Here is a 15,535-nt window from a genome sequence, read left to right on the forward strand (position 1 = left end):
TAGGGGTCCCACGCCAGCAAGGCCTAAGACAGACTGCCTAGATAGAGGTTAAGGATTTCCCCGATAGCGAAGAGACAGTTTATGAAGATAGTTGCCTGTCCCCTGTGGACAAGATTGAGAAAGCCACCAATTGGTTAAGAAAGCCTTGAAATAGTTGTGATTTATTGAAGACCTTAGCAACAATAAAAAACTTTGTTCAACCTTTAAGCAATCTAAAGACTCTGTTTAAGGAAATCTTAAGGCTTCTAATCAGGAGGCAGCCCCGGCGTCCCGTTGGACACACAGTATATACATCCTGTCTCCAGTCTCTTGCACAGGCCCAGCGAGTGACAGCACAATGCACATTATCTGCTTTGAACTGGGTTGTATGAGTCTACACTGCCATATAATCCAGTTCAAAGCAGATAATCTGGATTTTATATGACAGTGTAGTAGGGGGCATAGAATCTCTTAAATACACTACTAAATAATAAATTAATAAATCTGAGAGCATATGGGATTAAGGCTGTATCCTAAAGCAATGCAAAGCAGAGCCTGGATGTCACCTTAAATTGCAGAGCCTGGATGTCACAGAAGGACATGTAAATAAACTTTTTTTTCTTATTGTACCTTTCACTTTCAGATAAGGGGAGACATGTTTGTGGGATTTCTCTGTCTCATGTGCCCAATTAATTTAGCTCAGGCATGGGCCAACTTCGGCCCTCCAGGTGTTTTGGATTTCAACTCCCATAATTCCTAACAGCTTACCAGCTATTAGGAATTGTGGGAGTTGAAGTCCAAAACAGCTGGAGAGCCCAAGTTTGCCCATGCCTGATTTAGCTGGTTTTAGATGCTGTGATTTGGGGAGGAGTTGGGGCCTTCCACACAGCCCCAAACCCAGAATATCAAGGCAGATAATCCATAATATATTCTTGGAAAACTGGATTATCTGAGTCCACACTGCCATATAATCCAGTTCAATGTGGATTTTATACATCTGTGGAAAGGGCCTAATTTGCAACTCGTTTGGGTATCAGATTGTCTTGGATTGTCCATTTGCTAGATTATGTGTTGAGTAGCTTTCTACCAACTCACCTACCTATGTCTTGGATTAGGGGTCAAGTCCAAAATGCCAAAAAAGGGTGCAAACTCCCACTTTTTGAAATGAAGCCCTGCTTCCAATTATTTCAGAGTCATGGCTGTGCCTTGTATTTTGAGCTTAGTCGTGTAGCTCTGCTAAAAATACCTGCTAGTCGAAGGATTACGCCTGGTTTAGCACATTACAGAAGTAAGTATGTATCTGCCAGATGAGCACAGTTGGCGGATGTTTAATCTTTATGGTAATTTCTCTGGGATGAAGAGTTCCCTCTCGGAGGAATGTTTAAAAAAGAAAATAGGAGTCGTTTCCAAGCTCATGACAGCAAAGCAACCGATCAATCTTGCTGTTAAGACCACAGCAGCTTAATTTTGTTCTAACATTGCAGTGTTTGATCCTTGAGAACAGCGGTAGCTGTTTTCAGAATTGGGGTTTTTTATTGGAATGGGAGAAGAGAGAAGAGCTGTTAGTCTAGTCGTGGGCGAACTTTGGTCCTCTCGTGGGCGAACTTTGGTCCAGCCTATATAAGTCCAAAACACCTGGAAAGCCAAAGTTTCCCAATGCCTGGTCTGTGGCACAGCTGGCCGGGAGTCAGCTGCATTAATATCACTACTGACCGAAAGGTCATGACTGCGAAGCCAGCCTGGGTCGGAGTGAGCTTCAGACCAAAATTGCGTAGCTTGTTGTCGACCTTTGCAGCCCAAGAGACAGTGGAATCTGTCAAGTAGGATATGTAGGTACCACTTATGTGGGGAGGCTAATTTAACTGATTTACGAGGCCATAAAAATCTCCAGGAAGTATGCAAAGAATGAGGAAATACTTCATCAGTATCACAAACGGACAGTGAAGCGACAGCTCCCCTGGTGGCCAGTAGCTGGAATGTTAAATAGCCTCTGTATGTCTCTCTATATATGTTGTGTGTCTATGGCATTGAATGTTTGCCATGTATATGTACATTGTAAACCGCCCTGAGTCCCCTGAGAAGGGTGGAATATAAATACTGTAAATAAATAAATAAATAGGTTCAAAAGGGAACTAATGCTCTGTTCACCCCATATGCTTTTTATTCTCACCTGTCTCGCTCCATTGTAAATAGGGTTCTCTCACATACACATTTAAATAAGTTCTTTGGAATCTAGATTTTACCTTTCTCTCCCGAAACCCAGCCTCTATAGTTAGATACCTGCTTAGCTTTCTCTTTTAGCACAGTAAGCTGAGATGCACTGAAACTGCCCACGGAGCCAAGGAGTTCCACAGTCTTGCTGAACGTCCCTGGGTCCATGCAAAACAATTCCTGAACTGACCAAAACCTATTTGCTTCTGAAAGTTTTATAATCTCATCTGGGGATGGTGCTGCAACTTCTTCACAACCTAGAATGGGAGAAAATAGGATTTATGTCTGAATTGTTTACACAAACAACATTAAAAAAATCACAATCATAGAATCAAAGAGTTGGAAGAGACCTCATGGGCCATCCAGTCCAACCCCCTGCCAAGAAGCAGGAATATTACATTCAGATCACCCCTGATCATCCAGCCTCTGATTAAAAGCTATCAGTTCCCACAGTCATTTTAAATAACAAAATCCAAAACCTGTAGCCAAGACATGTCCCACTGCAGGGCTGAGAACAACTCACAATGTTTTCTAGTAGACCAACTGGATATGCATAGGGGGAGATATTTATCCTCTAACTGATTTGTTGTGGCTCAGCAAGTAGCAGGGGATTTTTCTGATGGCCTTTCAGAGGATGAGGGCACAGAGTTGCAATGTGAAGAGTCTGCTAGTGATCAGAAGGATTTGCAGGCTGAGGAAGCTGTTGTTTGGGATTTCTCCGGTGGGTGCTTGTTTTCAGGCAACAGAAAGTGAAGATTCCAGTTCCCTTGTGAAATAGCCTATAGCTGAACGGGAGTTCTCCCATGAAGTCAGATTAGGTTTGAGAACAGAGGGAGTGAAGGACAGATTAATTAGACATTCTGAAAGAATCTGTGAGAAGTCCTTGAAGCCCAGATGTGTTCACCATGATCTCATGGCCTCTTGGTCTGTCTTAAATTAGGTAATGTTTACTCTGTCTCTCTCAGAGGAGACAAGTTGCCTTAAGAATGGTGTTCCTGTCTCGAATCTCAAGTTTATGATTCAAGTTTCCTGGTTTTGCCTAGAAGGGTTTGCCGTGGATAAAAGACTCCGACCCTGTTTACCTCTCCGAACGTATTCTCCCCTATGAACCACCAAGATTATTAAGATCGTCTGGAGAGGCCCTGCTCTCGATCCCACCAGCTTCACAAGTGCACCTGGTGGGGACGAGGGACAGGGCCTTCTCGATGGTAGCCCCGCGACTCTGGAACTCTCTCCCACCAGAGGTCAGAACTGCCCCGTCTATCCTGGCATTCAGGAAACAGGTGAAGACGTGGTTATGGAGACAGGCTTTCGATGAATGAGATAACGCCCTAAGTTTTGGATGGAAGATGATGTATAGTCGATTTTAGCATGACGACTGACCACTGTAGTTTTAAATATATTTGTTATTTTAATGTGCTACTATAATTGTGAATCATGATATTTTACTGATTGTTTGTGTTTTTATGGTTGGAAACCGGGCTGAGTCCCTCAACGAGGTGAGAAGCTCGGTATAGAAAACTTTGAAATAAATAAATAAATAAATAAAAAGTTCCTCTTTTCATGCTTACAGATTTATGCTTGGGATTTTGGCTCTCTTGTTTTCATGTACTTTGACATTTTTGGATTGCCGCTATTTCGTATTTTCAACTCTACTGCACTTTTGGGAAATGCCCTTTTCCCTTTGTACATGCTTTTCTTAATAAGCTTTAGTAGACAGCTCTACTGGACTCTGGTGTGGCTGGGTGAAAAGGTGTCTCAAGGCTAGAGTGCAACAAGGATAATCCTGCTTAATTCTGTGTCATAGCACTTTCTTAGATGCTTTAAAAATACCTCACTTTCTCCCTGTAGTCTTCCGCTCGTGCCAGTTGCTCCAAAGTGAGTTCAAACTCTGAACTCAATTAATTCAGGAGAGGAAAGAAAAAGGGGTTGAATCTGGTAAAAAACAAACTGCTGTAGCCTCTCCTAATGTATGTGTTCTTCCTCATTAATAACATTTGCTATCTTGGCCATTTTCCAGTACAGCTTGGCTACAAAGGTCACAGTTTTCATCTATGAAATGTTGGATGGTCAAGAGCCAGTATATTGCGATATACTGGTAAATTGGCCCAAGGTCCACATAACTCTTTGGGGATTTCATCCCAGATCTTCTCAGTAATCCTATAACATGCAAAAAGTCAGGCAGGTGGATGGTTATTCTTAGGGAGCAGGGGACTTGGCCACAATATTAGCAGAATGTGCCAGAATCAGTCCCTGACATCTCCATCTGCAAGGATCAGGAAACAGATAAATAATAATAATAATAATAATAATAATAATAATAATAATCAATGTTATTTATACCCCGCCAACATCTCCCCAAAGGGGACTCGGGGTGGATTACATTTCCACTTGAAATCCCAGAGTAAGAAACCCTGCAGGGAGGAATAAATTTGTGTGACATGGGAAAAGCCATCATGTTCAACTGTCCCTGAAAATGCAAAACCTTAGAGAAATGCTATTCTGCAGTTCTGCCTACAGGTCCCAGCAACCTTGGATTTGACCATCCTTTGAAATAAAATAGAATCACAGCTGCTGCTACAAAGCTGAGCTCTGTCAACAAAACAAATTACAGCAGGGATGTACCAAACAGATTTGTGCTCGGAACGGAAGCCAAAGGAAGGATTTATCTCAATCAAATCCACACAGAAACCAGCAAAACACCCTAACAAGATTGCATCCAGGAGCTCAACCGAAGGAGAGCTGAGAAACACACGCAAATGTCTTATCTTCTTCCCAAAAAATCCCATCAATACAAAATAGCTCCATTGTTTTACAAGCAAAAGAAGAGTTGGAGACTAATTCCCAATTTGTAGTTTTCAAATCTCAAGAAGTATTGGACTCCATGGCCCAAAGGCCCTAAATTAGCATGGCCAATACCAAAGAATTTTGCGATCCGGAGTCTCCCAAAAGTTAAGAATTTTTGGGAGTCTCCCAAAGTTAAGAATGACACTTATAATAGGGAATATTTAGCTAATACATGAATTTATTTATTTATTTATTTACTGTATTTGTATACCGCCTTTCTCAGCCAATCGGCGACTCAAGGTGGTTTCCAACAAATCAGTATACATAAAACATAATATAAATAAAAACAATTAAACTGTATAAAAATCACAAAAGCAGTAAAAACAACATCATCAGCATCTCATTATTCTCAAGCATTGTCCAGTTCCATTGTCAGGTCATTCGATTTCCTATTTTAGCTACTCAGTATTTGTAAACGCTTGCTCAAATAGCCACGTTTTAACTTGCCTCCGAAACATCAAGAGGGAGGGAGCAGATCTGATCTCCCTAGGGAGGGTGTTCCATAGCCGAGGGGCCACCACTTAGAAGGCCCTGTCTCTCGTCCCTGCCAAATGTGCTTGTGACAAAGGCGGGACTGAGAGAAGGGCCTCCCCAGATTATCTTAAAGTCCTCAGTGGTTCGTAAGGGGAGATACGTTTGGACAGGTAAGATAACTAAATGTTAAGGCAGGTTTTTTTGGTTTCTATAAATTCCAGAAAACATGAAATTAACTTCATAACTAACAGTGCAATTTAAACATCTTTGTGCTGAAAGAAGTCACGCATTTCCTTCCGACAGCACTAAATTATGCATTTTAGTCAGGGGCAAAAAACAAAACAAAACCCGGGACTTGAAAAGATGTCTGGATAGAGACCTGTTGGTCCAGGGATTTCTACCTCTGTTGTCCACACTTGCTGCTTTGTCGCGGGATTTTGCAGCCCCCAAGAAGGCTGCTGCAGGACTTTCGCTGGAAATTTTGTTGTTTTTTTTTGTCATGTCAGGAGCGACCTGAGAAATTGCAAGTCGCTTCTGGTGTGAGAGAATTGGCTGTCTGCAAGGACGTTGCCCAGGGGATGCCCAGATGATCTGATGTTTTTATCATCCTTGTGGGAGCCTTCTCTCATGTCCCCGCATGAGGAGCTGGAGCTGGAGCTGACAGAGGGAGCTCATCCACCTCTCCCCGGATTCAAACCTGCGACCTGTCAGTCTTTAGTTCTGCCGGCACAGGGGTTTAACCCACTGCGCCACCGGGGGCTCCTTAACTAAAGATGCAAACACGCAAACATGCGAATCATTATATAAGTTCCATTCCTGGGTTATATACACTGCAGGGCCATCTGTGCAGTCAGGGTGTTTTTCCTGGGTTATACATGTCTGTTCATCATTGCTCTTAATGTGAAAAGATATACAACGGGGCCACAACTTTGTCCTGGCCAGAGAAAATGTGCCCTTCACACGTTTCATGAAGTTTCTGGCACACAAACAAAGTTTTCACCTTCTACTCAACTGTCACCTTCTTTTTAGGAACTGACCAATCAGGAACAAACATCTAAAATCCAGGAACAAACCCAGATTTAAAAAAACAAAACAAAACTGTGATTTCATAGTGCAGGGACATACAGCTATTCAAAGATGTGGATTTTCAGCTCAGAACTGGGATAGTCCCACACCTGAAAATCTCATGTTTTGCCGTTCTTGGCTATTGCTTCCACGTTTACAAAGAACGGCGTTTGGTTACCCTCCTGTTTGTTGCAGGAGATCCTGGGGTAAAGGTAATGTCTGGACAGGCCCTGTGGCATCCTCCGAGGGCCAGTGGGTCCAGCATTATTGCAGTTTCAATCAAGTAGAGTAAAGCAAAGTTCCACGCATTTCTATTTCTTATGAAGCCAGCTCTTCTAGTTTAAGCCCACGAACGCAGGAGTTACAGAGAAAAATTACAGGAAAACACAGAGTACCAATATTTTATGTAGCAGCACAGATAGTTTATGTAGGGCACAATGTCACAATGCTAATGTGACAATAAATTAAGGAGAAATAATCTGTAGGCTCAAATTTACACAGACTTCCTCTTTTATTTATGCTGTAAGCAAAGAAAATAAACCAAAGTTAAATTAAATCAATCAAAAGAGTGATCAATAGGGTAGTCTTAATGTTATGCTTGGCAGGGACATCAATAATAAGTCTGTGCTCGTACCTTGGGAAGTCTGACTTGGCCACGGTAGTCCATGCTCTGGTTACATCCTGTATAGACTACTGCAATGCGCTCTACATGAGGTTGCCTTTGAAGACTGTCTGGAAGCTTCAAATGGTCCAATGAACGGCAGCCAGATTGCTAACAGGAGTGGCGCTCAGGGAGCGTACAACTCCTCTGTTGCGCCAGCTCCATTGGCTGGGCACAATTCAAAGTGCTGGCTTTAGCCTATAAAGCCCTAAATGGTTCTGGCCCAACTTACAAGTCCAAACGCATCTCCCCTTATGAACCATCTAGGACCTTAAGATCATCTGGGGAGGCCCTGCTCTCGTTACCGCCTTCGTCACAAGTACGTTTGGCGGAGACGAGAGACAGAGCCTTCTCGGTAGTGGCCCTTTGGCTGTGGAACGCCCTCCTTATACATATTAGATCAGCCACCTCCCTTTTAACATTCCAGAAAAAGTCAAGACGTTTCCAATTGCAGAGTTACTGACACAGGAAAATGGAACGACAACAATGAGACCGGACAACGTTCTTAACAACGTTTATATTTTATTGATATGTTTTGTTTTTATTATATGTTATGTTTTTAATTGTATTTATGATATTGTAAGCATTGAATTTTACCCTGTTAACAGCCTTGAGTCGCCTGAGAAAGGCGGTATAGTAAATGCAGTAAGTAAGTAAACAAACAATAAGCCAAACAATGTGGCCTGCAGCAGAGTGTTGTCGTATGGAGTGCTCTTGATCCGAATTTCAGTCCATTTGTGACCCTACACTTTGATATATCACCCTCTAAGCCAGTCAGCATTCTGGGGTTATTACAATACATTAACTGGTTGAATTTGGGTCCCCTGCTCCCGTAGGTGCTCCATTACAACTCCATAAACAGAGCGTCAACATCAGAAACAGAATGAGCAATTGCAAGGTAATACTTATAAACTGGAAGAAGCAGCACATACTGCTTTTGTGGCGGTTGTGTAGGAAACAGCTGAATCAACATACACTGATGTGTGACAAAGGATTAAGTGGAAAAATAATCTGTAGGCTCACATTTACATACTTTGTGTTTGGCTTGTTCTTTTAAGCAGGAAACACAACAAATTAAAATAAAATAATTGTTGCTACCCTTCGTGTTGTTCCTAGCATAGATTTCAGCGGATGTTCGGAAGGTTCACGATCCGATTTATTTCAGAAAGCAAAGACTTCCACGGATAGACCAAAACTACATTTTAGTTTTTCATTGTCTCAAAACACATTTAAGCTCAGCAAGATGAAGGAAGAAGTCAGATGGCTTACAGCACAAAGGCAGAAAAGAATTACTCACCAAGGGTTACGTTTGGCACACTCAATGGGGTGCTAGAGTTGCGAACACTTTCAAAATAAGCCAGCAAGAGCTCTTCAGAGGGAGGAACTGGTCCAGATTTCTTTGATGCTATATCTGATATGAAACCAGGAAACTTTGGTGGGGTGGAGGAGGGATAAAATGTTATTATTTAGAGATCACAATTGCTCTGATGAAAGGAGGTTCAGAAGTAATAAGATAAAAGGAGACAAACTGTGTTTTAGTTTTATTGGTAGAATAAAGATGAAGTAGTGCATTCCCTGTAAATAATTTATTTGTCATGATGTCCAAATTTTAGTGCCGTGTTAGAGATTCCCCCTTTCTACTTCCATCATACCATTTCATTTTAGTTTTAAAAGGAAGGGAAAACGAAGTGAAGAATACTGGAAAAGGTTGAATAATGCAACACTGTACCATTTGGTTGCAATTCCCACTTAGAATTAATAAAATACTTGGCATACCCATGTCTTGGGAGAAAGACAGGATATAAATCAATTCAATAGTATCAATTTAAAGCAGAAATACTAACTACAGAAATACCTTTTCCACAAGGATGCTCAAATCACTCTTTGGCAAAAGAGCTATAAATGGGCCAATGTCTTGCGTTGTCTCAGCCGTCCAGTTTCTTGGGGAACTGAAAGAAATGTTTTGGAATACTATTTAAGCGAAGTAGTCCTAGAACAATGTTCAGATATCATAAGGCTCAATTGTACATATTACATTCGCATGTTGGAACAACAAATACAAGTTCCAGTAACTATTATCGCAGAGCTTTCCAACCATTTCATGTTGGTGGCACACTTTTTACACATGCATCTTTTTGCAACACAGTAATTCGGTTTTACTGGCAAATGAAAACTTAAATCATAGAATCATAGAATCAAAGAGTTGGACCTCATGGGCCATCCAGTCCAACCCCATTCTGCCAAGAAGCAGGAATATTGCATTCAAATCCCCCCTGACAGATGGCCATCCAGCCTCTGTTTAAAAGCTTCCAAGAAGGAGCCTCCACCACACTCTGGGGCAGAGAGTTCCACTGCTGAACGGCTCTCACAGTCAGGAAGTTCTTCCTCAAGTTCAGATGGAATCTGCTCTCTTGTAGTTTGAAGCCATTGTTCTGCGTCCTAGTCTCCAGGGAAGCAGAAAACAAGCTTGCTCCCTCCTCCCTGTGACTTCCTCTCACATATTTATACATGGCTATCATATCTCCTCTCAGCCTTCTCTTCTTCAGGCTAAACATGCCCAGCTCCTTAAGCAGCTCCTCATAGGGCTTGTTCTCCAGACCCTTGATCATTTTAGTCGCCCTCCTCTGGACACATTCCAGCTTGTCAATATCTCTCTTGAATTGTGATGCCCAGAATTGGACACAATATTCCAGGTGTGGTCTAACCAAAGCAAAATAGGGGGGTAGCATGACTTCCCTAGATCTAGACACTATGCTCCTATTAATGCAGGCCAAAATCCCATTGGCTTTTTTTGCCGCCACATCACATTGTTGGCTCATGTTTAACTTGTTGTCCACGAGGACTCCAAGATCTTTTTCACACGTACTGCTCTCAAGCCAGGCATCCCCCATTCTGTTATAACCCAACCGGTTATAAGAGATATGGACAGATATGTGAACTATAATATCAAAACGTATGGGGCATAATATCTCTCGTGAAAGGCTTTATTTATATATTTTAAAATATGTGTTGTATTGCTTATTTCACATAATGAGAGGTTTCTCATTATGTGTTGTCAAAGGCTTTCATGGCTGGAATCACTGGGTTGCTGAGAGTTTTCCAGGCTGTATGGCCATGTTCCAGAAGCATTCTCTCCTGACGTTTCACTCACATATATGGCAGGCATCCTCAGAGGTTGTGAGGTCTGTTGGAAACTAGGCAAGTGAGGTTTATATATCTGTGGAATAATGTCCAGAGTGGGAGAAAGAACTCTTGTCTGCTTGAGGGAAGTGTGAATGTTGCAAATGGCCACCTTGATTAGCATTTAATGGCCTTGCAGCTTCAAAGCCTAGTTGACTGCTGCCTGGGGGAATCCTTTGTTGGGAGGTGCTAGCTGGCACTGATTGATTCTTGTCTGGAATTCCCCTGCTTTTTGAGTGTTGCTCTTTATTTACAGGTCTTGATTTTACTGTAAGGCCATTAAATGTGAACCAAGGTGGCTATTTGCAACATTCACACTTGCCTCCAACAGACAGGAGTTCCTTCTCCCACCCTGGACATTCCACCTCTCTTGCCTAGTTTCCAACAGACCTCACAACCTCTGAGGATGCCTGCCATAGATGTGAACAAAACGTCAGGAGAGAATGCTTCTGGAACATGGCCATACAGCCTGGAAAACTCATAGCAACCCAGTTTCTCATAATTTTTGCACAACACACCTACACACTATCACCATTTCATGTATGTGCTATGACACACTGTTTGGAAGGCTTATCTGAAATGCTTGGGAACAGAAGCGTGTTGGATTTCAGATTTATGTATTGTGGGAAAACTGTATTTGCATGCACAACTAAAGGCTGGTGTGACAAAAAAACATACACACAGACATATATTATCCTTGGTTATTATCAATTTAAGGCAGAATTTCTATGAAGACAGTAGTAAATTGGTTTTTCTCCCACTCCAATGAGTGTTGACCCCACAGATTATTCTCTTACCCATACAAATCAATGATCCAGTGTTTAATGTCCATCTCCTGTTCATGGCTGAGATGTTGGCATTGTTCATACTGTTGAAGGGCTGTGGCCACTGTCTCCAGTGACCCCACACAAATTAATGCTGGGGACAAATGGCAGATGAGGTTGCCAATCAAGTCAAGGTCATATTCATCAACGATAGAGCCATTCTGAAATAAAGAAGTCAAGAGTTAATATGTGAATGCCTAATGTGGGAGTTGTAGTTCACCTATGGCCAGAGAGCACTGTGGACTCAACCAACGATGGATCTGGATCAAACTTGGCACAAATATTCCATATGCCCAAATATAAACACAGATGGAGTTTGGGGGAAATAGACCTTGACATTTGGGAGTTGTAGTTGCTAGGATTTATAGTTCTCTTACAATCAATGAACATTCCGGACTCCACCAACGATAGAACTGGCCAAACTTCCCACAAAGAACCCCCATGACCAACAGAAAATACATACGACCATCCAGTCCAACTTCACCAGGGCAAGAAAACATAATTAAAGTGTCATCCAGCCATAGATATAGTTAGATATATATGATTCACACACACCCATAGTATCATAGATTTGAAGGGAACCCCTAAAGAAGGACAATGATATGTTGCATGTTCCAGGGTAGACAAACCAGACAATCTCCACACCAATACTGACAAAGAAACAAGAAAAAATACGGTTTACCCACAAGCATAAAGAAATTACATATATTAGAAACCAACATTTTCTCATTACTTTATTTTCCAGATCACCAGACTGGGCCACAGCAATGCCTGGCAGGGGACGGCTAGTGTGTATATCTATCTACCTATCTACCTATCTACCTATCTACCTATCTATCTATCTATCTATCTATCTTTTAACAAAATAAAAATATTTCTAACCAGGCAGTCATGGACTTTTTGCAGAACTGCATTTTTCTTCTGCTCATTTAAAACGAGACGATCGAGTTCAATCTTCCTTAGGCTGGTGATGAAAGGGACACAGAGCGATCCTGTAATGGCTTCCAGATACTCATCACTAAAGGAAAGATTTATGACAGCAGTTTTGTGAAGAAAAAGTGGGATTTCTGCAAAATACATCAGCCATAATGTATGGGAAAGGGGACAATTCTACACACAGTCCGTTCCTGCAATTTGGAGATAGTATTATTAATGTCTGTCCAGGGTTGTTGCAAAAATGATAACAAAATAATGTATGTAGAGCACTCTGAATGCTTCAGACAGTCTATACAGTTGTGTATTAATATTATTCCGTTCAAATGCATGCATTCTTGATTACTAAAGCAATATTTTTCTGACATTCACGGAACAAATGTAAGAAAATCGACTGGAAAAAATATTGGCATTTTGGGAGGTCTATCATATTTCATTTTCATATGTCTATTAAATAATTAAGTATAAAATAAAATTAAAAAGGAATTACTTACGGAAGCAGTGCTAACAAGTAGGGAGGCGTGGATGTATTAGAGATGGTCCAGTATTTCCAAGCCATACAACTGATCTGCAAATAAGATATTTAAAAATCATTGAATTCAGTCACCATGTCTTAAAAACCAGAAATAATAGAATATTTTAAAGGGAAAAGAAGGGGAAGGGGAAAAGAAGAAAAGGAAATGTGGCAGCATTTTTAAGACTAACTGGTTCTTATTTTTGCACAAGTTTTCATAGTTATAAACACATGTCTTTGGATGCTGTAAGTGGGTTTATGGCCCTCCCTCCAGGTGTTTTGGACTTCAACTCTCACAATTCCTAACAGCCTCAGGCCCTTTCCTGAGGAAGGAAAGGGCCTGAGGCTGTTAGGGCCTGAGGCTGTTATTGTGAGAGTTGAAGTCCAAAATACCTGGAGGGAGGGCCCAAGTTTGCCCATACCTGTTTTAGAACCAACCATAAATGAAGCTGTTTCCTGCAGTGAAAGGAGTGGCCACCTGGGGGAGCTGTGGTTTATATCCACGAAAGCTCATGTGAAAATAAAAACCAATTCGTCTTAAAGGCACTGACACACTTTCTTTTCTTTTTCCTCTCCCTTTCTTCCCTCCTTGTCATATAAGCTAACATGATAACACGACTACTTCTTTGAAAAGAGGTCCATTATTTTAAATAAATCATATTTCTGGAAAGGGAAATACTCTATTTAGGAGACCCAGGCAGTCTTCTAAAAGAAACTAGATTTGGTGCAGTGCAGTAGGGAGAATGACACATACTTGACTTTACTGACACATACTTGACTTTACACCAGTAGTTCTCAACCTGGGGTCCCCAGATTTTTTTTTTTGGCCTACAACTCCCAGAAATCCCAGCCAGTTTACCAGCTGTGGGAGTTGAAGGCCAAAAACATCTGGGGACCCCAGGCTGAGAACCACTGCTTTACACCAAATATTCTTGTACTGAATGTTTTTTTCATGTCAGGAGCAACTTGGGAAACTGCAAGTCGCTTCTGGTGTGGGATGTTGCCCAGGGGATGTCCGGATGTTTTACCTGTCAGTGTGTAATTCATGTATGATGTGATTTTAAATATAATTTTATGTGATAGGATTGTGATTGTAATAGAATTGTATTGCCAGGATGTAGTTTGACACAGAAGGGTTAAAACAGCGAAGTAACAAGCTGTGAGAATGTGACCCTGAGTTCTTGCTCTGTGAAAGATTAGGGAGTGCCAGAGATAAACTTCCTTCCAGCTGCAGTTTGTATTAGTTACTATCTCTTTCGGTTTGTGTTTCTTCACGTCTGTCCGCTGATGGTGTATGTTGTCTATTTTGAGCTGCTTAAGTAAAGCTGAAAACCAGCTTTTGCCAGAGACTCCAGAGTCCATTATTCTGAGCTTCTGAGATACTCTGCTACACGCTAACATTACCATCCTGTGGGAGGCTTTCCTCATGTCCCCGCACGAGAAGCTAGTGCTGACAGATGGGAGCTCACCCCACTCCATAATTTCAAACTGCTGACCTTTTGGTCAGCAGTCCTGTCGGCACAAGAGTTCAACCCATTGCGCCACCAGCACTGAATGATTATATCTCCACTAGAAATACGAGGAATCAGAACCCAGCGATCTATCGGCTATGGGGCTGAGGCTATTAGGGAATGTGGGAGCTGAAGTCCACAACACCTGGAGGGAGGGCCATAAACCCACTTACAGCATCCAAAGACATGTGGAGGACCATAAACCTACTTACAGCATCCAATGACAAAGATACTTACAGCATCCAAAGACTGGAATTGTGGAAGCTGACGTCTAAAACTATTGGAAGGCCCAAATTTATGCATGCCTGGTATAAAGGCATTTATCCATTGTTAAAATGTCAAGAGTCAACATCCCAGGCAGGACCTCTTGGCAACAAAATAGAAGAGAGACATGGTGCCCTTTTGTGTATTACCTGATATGGTGAAAGCAGGTGGAGATTCTTTTCAAAATATTTGAAAACATTGACAAAGGTGATGGCACTCATTCTGTCGATTTGCCAGCATGTTATTCCTTTCACCATTTGGTCAATGCTGAATGGAAGAAGAAGACGGAGGAGGAGGAAAGATATGCAGTAAATCTTTACAGGATTAACATCCAAGCATTCAAAATACCTTTTATTTCTCCAGATGTTTTTGACTTAAATTTATTTATTTATTTACAAGATTTCTACCCCGCCCTTCTCAACCCCCGAGGAGGGACTCAGAGAGGCTAACACTAGCAACAATTCGATGCTGCAATATCACAAAAACAACAATATAAAACCATAAAAACACAATAGATTAAAACAACAACATTAATTACACAAGCATAGCCGTTTCCATTATCATAACAAACATCCAATTCAATGTCCAAAGTGCTGTTGTGCCTGCTAGCCAAAAGCCTGGTGCCAAAACCACAATTTCAGTTTTTTTCCTAAAGGAAAGGAGGGGGACACCGATCTAATCTCGCTGGAGAGTGAATTCCCCAAGCAGGGGGCCACCACTGAGAAGGCCCTGTCCCTCTTCCCCACTAGGTGCGTTTTCAAGGCCGATGGGACCGAGAGCAGGCCCTCTCCAGTGGATCTTAAACTACGAGGTGGAATGTAGAGGGAGATACGTTCAGACAAGTAAGCTGGGCTGAAGTTGTATAGGGCTTTAGCTCCCATAAGCCCCAACCAGCTTGACCAATAATCAGGAATTTTAGGAGCTGAAGGCTGAAAACTCAGGGAGGAACAAAGTTCAGAAACCAATCAGGAGTCTGGCATTGCTTTATGTGGGTAAATTCTGAGAATCTGAACCACTATTAAAAGAACAAGGAATGGATGTGCTATTTGACCACCAAACAAAGATTTAAATA

The 15,535-nt window shown here is 41.7% G+C and overlaps 1 protein-coding gene across 1 annotated transcript in view; it reads right to left on the reverse strand.

Annotated features, from left to right (window-relative positions):
* The window catches only part of LOC137097962 (otoancorin-like), a 56,276-nt gene that overhangs the window by 21,319 nt on the left and 19,422 nt on the right, over positions 1 to 15,535 (reverse strand). Inside the window, exons 12-18 of the mRNA XM_067473457.1 lie at positions 14,613 to 14,730; positions 12,669 to 12,742; positions 12,124 to 12,259; positions 11,215 to 11,402; positions 9,093 to 9,186; positions 8,535 to 8,667; positions 2,260 to 2,447 (exon numbers count right to left, since the gene is read on the reverse strand). Coding sequence (XP_067329558.1) covers positions 2,260 to 2,447; positions 8,535 to 8,667; positions 9,093 to 9,186; positions 11,215 to 11,402; positions 12,124 to 12,259; positions 12,669 to 12,742; positions 14,613 to 14,730 — 931 coding nt within the window. The remainder of the gene's footprint in view (positions 1 to 2,259; positions 2,448 to 8,534; positions 8,668 to 9,092; positions 9,187 to 11,214; positions 11,403 to 12,123; positions 12,260 to 12,668; positions 12,743 to 14,612; positions 14,731 to 15,535) is intronic.

This window comes from Anolis sagrei, chromosome X (assembly GCF_037176765.1).
Source record: "Anolis sagrei isolate rAnoSag1 chromosome X, rAnoSag1.mat, whole genome shotgun sequence".
Classification (NCBI taxonomy): Eukaryota; Metazoa; Chordata; class Lepidosauria; order Squamata; family Dactyloidae; genus Anolis; species Anolis sagrei.